Source organism: Nestor notabilis, unplaced genomic scaffold (genome assembly GCF_000696875.1).
Source record: "Nestor notabilis isolate BGI_N333 unplaced genomic scaffold, ASM69687v1 scaffold3090, whole genome shotgun sequence".
NCBI classification, from domain to species: domain Eukaryota; kingdom Metazoa; phylum Chordata; class Aves; order Psittaciformes; family Psittacidae; genus Nestor; species Nestor notabilis.
The window spans coordinates 12689-20116 of NW_009911404.1; the positions used below are offsets into that span (position 1 = coordinate 12689).

The window sequence follows — 7428 nt, forward strand, 5'->3', positions numbered from 1 at the left end:
TCCAGCTAACAGTGCTGTGTTCTCTTCTTTAGCAGTAACACTCAACTACGTGCATAGATATATTGTGAAAATGTGGATGAGGAATTCTCAAATACTATCTTAATTTGAAACTTGAGGCAGGGGGCTTAGTTTCAGTTTTCTGTTGGGGTCAGCACAGAAACCTCCTGTTGAGGGTGCACAGTAGACATGAACAGGAACTTGTTTTGGAAGAGGGGATCTGTGTACCTGTGTGCTGGGTATGATGAATGAAAATCTCAAAGGCTAAACAAGAATGCTACAGGGTGATTTCCAGCAACACTGTGAGATTGGCTCACTTAAGAAGGAAACTCTGAACTGAAGCATCGTTTATGATCTTTCTTCTCTGACCTTAAGCCATAGCTGCCTGTAGGATCTGTTCTGAGGCCAACCTCCTCTGACTGGTCAATTGGTTTATGGCCAGTGATATGCTGTGATATTTAAACTGAAGTGCTGCTGAAGGGAAACAGTGAGATAATAAACTTATAATTAATGTTTTGTTTTTACCAGAGGTATGGAGAACTTGGTGGCTGGCTCCAACCTTCCTCCACTTTTTACAGACGAAGATGGATCTAAGGAAGGTAGTGAAATTACTGTAACTGGGTAAGCAGCTACTACTTTTTAACCTTCAACTGAGAGATCCTATCTCTAGATTTGCTAAGGGAAAATGTTTCAGTGGGAGGAGGGCATTCTAAGTAAGTAAAAAAACCCCACCCAAACAAATAAACCCAACAAAAATAAATCCTACAACATTCACTTGGCCTTGACAGAACATCACAGGGCTGTTTAGGAGAAACCAGGACTCTTCTGAACTGATGGAAAGGATTACAGACTTTTAACATCTCTTCACAATTTTGCTTCCCTAGGATTTCAGGTTTTAAGACAGGTTTAGGCAGCATCACAGAGAGGGAGGGTAAATCTGTTGGCTACAGTGGTCCCTGCTAGATAAATTATTTCTATTAAAGATACACTATTCATCATTGATCTCTGAAAATCACTAAGGAAGTGATGTCTTTTTTTTTTTTGTCAGACTGACTGTGCTTTTACAGTCTGGAGCAATGGCCTCTTAAAATCACAATGACAAAGGGAGCTGTCTTTTAGGAATTCATGGGATTCTTGCTCTGTTTTGATACTTGATGTTTCTTTTCTGTTTTGTAAAGCACCAAGCAATATCTTTCAGCCTTTGCAGGCAGGTAAAGCCCTCTAAAATGGATATGGACACGTTTACTTCAAGCAGAGCTGAACTCAGATTTACATATCTGGGACTTCAGAATTGCTGGTGCCAAATGAGGTGCATGTTCAAATTAGGTTTGTGTTTAAGAGGTATTAATGTGTTGAATGAGCTTTCAGCTTTTGCTGCAAATGGCTGCACAACATTGAAGTTTTTCCTTTGTGTGTAGTTTAGAAAGCTTCCCTGCTTCCCAAAACGTTTTTCAAACCATAACAGTGATTCTGAGAGACAGTATTGTTCCATTTTCTTTTTGCCACATACCAAATATAGTTAACTTACAGGAGTATGTACACTTTGTTCCCCTTCTCCCTCCCTGCTTGTTAGTAATAGAAACTCAATCTGATATCTGAAAGCCAAGCATGGATCTCTCCAGTGCTTGTGTCTTTACCAGTAATTATGCCACAATTGCTGATTATAGTGAGTAATGAAAAAATGCTTTTCTCTCTGTTGGAGACAGATTTTCCTGTAGGCATTCAACTAACAATTCTGTTACTATATCTCAATTTTCCATAGCTGTATTGTACATAACAGGAACGATTATTTTGAATATTTAAACTTTGGCATGCACACAGGCAGCTGTAGATGTGAGTAAATGAACAGAACAGACTAGAAGCAAACACTGCAGTTACAGTAATTTTCATGAATGTAACTGGGCAAGGCCAAGTCATCTTTAGCCTGGCCTAAGAAGGGATTAGAATATGAGTCTCAAAATGTTATATTAATTTGCCCACTGAATGCAGTGTTGAGAATGATTTTGGGGTTGTTTCGCCCCCCCCCTTGCCTTTTGGAGTTTTTTTGCTTCCAGACAACTTGCCCTTTCCTGGAGTAGGGTTGATGGTTACAGCTCTTGCAGCAGAGTTAAATAGTGGCCATTCACGAGCCTATTGGGAGCCAGTTGTGTTTGTGCTTTAAATACCCACATCTATCAACATGAGATAACACTGAATGATGTTCCATCCAAAATCATACACAACCACAATCTTCTAAGTGTATTTGTGGAGAAATATATATTAAATGCATCCAGAAAGGTGTATATTGGTAGAAGGTGGAATCATTCATTTTACATTCCTTATGGTATTCTTGATGAAGCATAGATCCATGCTTTCTGATTTCTGAAGCAAAATAACCCTTTAAAAATCAAGCTATTTTTTAAAGTCCTCAGTAACTATGGTAGTTACAGCAGTTGCTTGGATGGAACAGCCAGTTCTTCAAAAATGGCTCTTTCAAATATTTTTTTGTTTCTTGCTAGTGTAAGAACTGAATATATTTGCAACATTTTTGCATGTTTTAGATTAGGGAGGAAGTGATTTAGCAATGTGATGCTTAATTTTTGTATTTTCTTTTGCTCTTATGTGCTTTTTCAGACTAGCTCATTCTGAGAGTTCATTCACTGGTGGAACTTCACAGTGTGTGAATAACCCAGATTTGGTGGAGGATTTGTCACAGTTTCAGCAGCTGCAAAATGAGGCCTCTAATACTGCTGAAAACACTGAGCAGAAGCCTGAGGAGGAGGTGAGATGACATAATAGTGACTTCTCATTGAAGCAAAGCATGGAGTTCTGTCATTGCAGTTTGTCTTACCTACTCGTAGTTTTTGGATGGGATCACAAATTTTCATCCATTTACCATTTTCATCTTGTGATCCTCTCCAGTTTTTGCCTGTGTTACACAACGGCACAGAGCCCGCCACAGAAAGCTGCCAGTCAATGTATAGAGAACAGCACAAGTGTCTCTAGCTTAGCCAGCAGCTCTACAGGCTGGTGCTGCACCCAGTCTTCTTCTGAAGACTGAAGATTCAACTATCACAACCTACTTTATCTCTTGTGAATCAGGAATGAGACCATTGTGTTCTTCTGGGAGTAAATGTCGTCTTTGAAAGCATTGTGCTCTCTTGTACACAATCCTGCACTGGTTTTTGGGGACTAAATAATGAGGGAGCTGAAGTTTGACAAGAAAGTGGTTTTGGTTTAATTTTTTTATAGATACATTTGATATTCCACCTTGTCTTCAGCTGCAAGGTCCTTCTTTAATTAAAGAATGAGTAAAATTCCAGAAAGGAAACTAAAACTAACATGATGGTAGGAACATGTTGATCTGGGGAGCGATTAGAAGTACTAAAATACTTGTATGTACACAGCATAAGAAAATAGTGTTGTCCAGAGATTGCTGTAGTAGCAGTATGAAGCCAAGAGGATGAGTGGTAATTATGTTATTCCTGTGAGCTCACAGTATGCTACAGGCAAATTTTATGATGTTCCCTCCTTTGGAGTTTGTTCATCTCTATTGGAGGTGAGCAGTGGGGAAGAAAGCATACAGAATGCGTTAGAATAGAAAAGCCTGCATACTGTCTTTTCACCCACACTTTTGGCACATAATGCACAAAGCCAAAAGATGTGGAAAGGGCAAAATAACTAGTTAACAATTGTTAACTGCTGCACAGAATCTCTGCAAACATGAGAGAGGCAAATGACAGGGGGGAGGGAATGGAAGGGTGAGAATAATTGGAAAAAAACCCCAACCAAACCCACAAACAAACAACTGACAAAACCCAGTATTTGCAGTTACATTAGCTGGGATGATAATTTCATGGGTTATTAATCCTGCTGGTTTTACAATCAGAAGTTGATGCAAATGTTATTTTATTGTCCCTGTGGACCAGGAGATATGCAAACAATTACAGCTTTTCACAATGAGACCTCTTTGGCTTTGCTTAGAGAAAAGTCAGGATTGCTCTGAAGTAAGATTAGAAATTTACATCTATGGAGAGGATGTATTGCAGTAACATACTCCTGATGAAAATGTTTGAGACATGAATATTTATTCCTTCTGGAGGTGGTAATTCTTTTCCTTCAATCTGAATTTTCTTCCATTTTTATTTTGCAGCAGCAAAGAACTAAACGAGGAGGCTGGGCCAAAGGGAGAAAGAGGAAGAAACCCCTTAGGGACACCAATGCCCCCAAATCCCCCCTCACAGGGTATGTGCGGTTCATGAATGAGCGTAGGGAGCAGCTTCGAGCGAAGAGGCCTGAAGTCCCTTTCCCAGAGATCACCAGGATGCTGGGCAATGAATGGAGTAAGCTGCCTCCTGAGGAGAAACGGGTACCATTAACTCCCTTTTCCTTCTTGGATTATGATTACTGTTAAATGGGAATATTGTTGTTTAGTGAGGAAGTTAACATAGGCTTTTGATTAAAGTTGTGTTTAGGGATATATTTCAAAATAAGGGGCATGTTTTCTCCAGAGTTCAAATAATGAACCCTGGTAGGACCATAGCACCTCATCCAGGTGTGACTTGAGGAGAACTGTATTGTCTAGATAGTGCCAGAATATATTGAGAACAGGGGGATTGCTCTAGTGAGACATCTCCCAGTTTATGTGGTTCATCTGAATGTAACTCTGTTGTACCTAACTCAGATACAGCTGGGACCTGCTAGTTTCCAAGGCCAAAGCCATTGGAAGGATGGAGCAGGCATTTATTCTCTGTGGCTGAGAAGAACTAGGCAGGATTTCAGATCTGTGTGAAGGATTTCTGGGTTTTGTTTATTTTACAAACTCCTTAGTGTATATAAACATCTGGTGTCTTACTGTGAGACAAGCAGACTTGAAAGGACAGATTACTGAGGGAGGTGGCTAACATGAGTGAACTTTTACACAATAATTTAAAGTATTGCTAGCGCTAAAAAGGAAGTTGACAAGTGTATGGTGGATGGATTAGCAAGAGGTATGTGTTCTACTTCCTACATACCTCAGGAAAAGGTGGTTTGGGTATTTTTTCCCATCTTCCAGTCAGAATGTGATGTCCTCTAATTGGGACTGCTGTGGCTTTCTGCAGTGTCTGATCTGTTAAGGAAGACCGAGACAATGTTGGGTCTGGTACTCCTCCTGGAGTGGACCTTGTTGTTGCTAATGGTTGTCTTGCCATCCAGGCCTGCCTGCCAGTTAGATTGGTACAGCAAAGCAGTAGCTAAAGCACAGTCTCACATTTCTCCTGTTCCAGTCCTGGAGTCTTGCTGCTTCCCTTTGTATTTGGTGAGCGTAAGGACAGGTCAGTTTAGCTGACTGGGCTCACCAGATAATGAGTCTCCCCTAGAAAAAGGCCATTACTATAGTCGTAAAGCAAACACCTTCCTAATCAGTCGTCTTGTTATTTCCCTGTATGGGGTAAAATCTAGTGAGATGTAGAGATGCGCGCTAGAAAACCTAGGTCATCTGCTAACAGGTAGTGCAGCAGAACTCGTTCTTCCTGATTCAAACCAATCCATCCAAAACACAGGGAGGGAAAAACTTGTGTTGTTTTTAACTCTGTTACTGCGCTCTTTCAGCAGCACATTTGCTAGAGCTGGAAAAGAAGAATTAATGTCTTACGGAAGAATGCAGCGTGCAAAAGCAGTGCATCACCAAACCTGCACCCAGTCCAGAACGTTAACAGTGTCCTCAGCAGGGTCAATTATGTGTACTGTCAGGATGACTTAATGAAAATAAAAGGCATAGCAGGTGACTGAGGTTCACTCTGATTTAAAATCATACTTCCTGCCACTGAATTTTAAACAAGACTGGTGAAACAAATGGGAAAGCAACTTCTTTCTTGACAGGATCCCATTAGTAAGTGTTCTGACCATTCCTTGAATGGTTTTTAGTTCTCCAGTTAAGCTTATTCTGTTACGTAAATGTGTGAAATATCTTCAGGCTAGGAAAAAAAGTAATTTCTTTCAACCTAAATGCAGGTAGCCTAAATTGATACTTCCTAGGCTCTTGCATCTTTATGTTACTCTTTTCCAATAGCAGTGATGAGAAAATACCTCTTAGATGAGCAGAGTGGGTGGTTGTAGAAGTGCTTGTTGTGTGGGGGGCATCAAAACAGTGTATTGGAACTCCACTGTTACAGATCTGAACCTTAACGCATGACCTGTTAAGGTATTCATGTTTGGTGGCACTTAATTCCAGCCACAGTTCTTAAGTATTTGGTCTATAATGTGCGGGTAATACTCAGTTGAGTAGCTTGGTAGCAGGTTACTTACACGTCTAACAAAACCTAAACAGAATAGTGATTAGAATTAAAAAAAGAAAGAAAACAGGACACCAGAACACAGTAAGTTTATCCAGAAATCTTATGTCTTTGCATCTCACATACATTCTCATTGTTTCTTCACTCCTTTCCTGTTTGCATAGGTGAAATGGATCAGCACTTCATCTGACAAGTTGTTTTTCTTCCCTTCTTCCTGAAGGGGAGGGAAACTCCCTGAAACTCTTGGACTTTTCTGTTTCAGCGATACCTTGACGAAGCAGATAGAGATAAGGAACGTTACATGCGGGAGCTGGAGCAATATCAGAAGACTGAAGCCTACAAAGTGAGCACAGGACAGACAAAAAGGCAAATCGCACAGACAAGGTATTGAATGGGACAAAAATGTGTGCCTACCTAGGGCAATAGAAGATTCCCAGCTAGTCATTTAGCCTGACACAGATTAAAGCCTTTGATTTAAAAGCTTGTTAAAATGAGAATGTGTTCTTTCTATGGCATTTGCATCAGCTGTGTGTAAAGTGATTAGATTTATGTAAATCCAACTGTTTCTAGATTGTATTGAAGGATGAGCATTAAAGGCATCAAAATTAGACACAGTTTCTATGTGACTTATTAGGAAAGCTGCACAAGTTTCTTGTCTGTAACAGTTGTATAATGATGGTTGTGTAACTGCTTGAATTATTTGGTTCTTGTTATCTCAAATATAGTGTATTTCTTGTTTGTTTGTTTGTTTGTTTTTAATTTTTCAGATGGAGCAAGACAGCCAGCCCATGATCATGAGGTAAACCTCTGCATTTTACCCTTGCACCAGTAGGCAGATTTTCAGGTGATGCAAGTTTCTAGTAAAGTCAATAAAACCTAGTTTATGTCAGTTGAAAACCCTTATCAGAGGTTTAGAGTATGAATTCTTCCTATGCAGTTTTTGATCAAAAGTTAGATACAACTGAGTAATTTTATGCTTACAGTAGTGTGATGAAAACTAAGTTTAGTAAGTTTTGGGCAAGTACAAATGACATAAGATTAAGTGGGAGTGTAGGGTACCCTTATAATATAGATGCGTTTTGTAATGCTAAATAGATCAATGGAGGTTTATCATCGGAAGATTTCTGGCTTGAACCTCCTCCTGCCTCCCCCCTTGCAAATGGAAAGATTGGGAAAG

General features: G+C 39.8%; 1 protein-coding gene across 1 annotated transcript in view; it reads left to right on the top strand.

The window, feature by feature from the left end:
* Positions 1-528: 528 nt before the first annotated feature.
* HMG20A (high mobility group 20A) overlaps positions 529-7428 on the top strand; it is an 11541-nt gene continuing 4641 nt past the window's right edge. Inside the window, 6 exon segments of the mRNA XM_010014451.1 lie at positions 529-618; positions 2611-2758; positions 4130-4345; positions 6514-6596; positions 6598-6635; positions 7019-7050. Of these exon segments, the coding sequence (XP_010012753.1) occupies positions 530-618; positions 2611-2758; positions 4130-4345; positions 6514-6596; positions 6598-6635; positions 7019-7050 (606 nt within the window). The 5' untranslated portion in view covers position 529.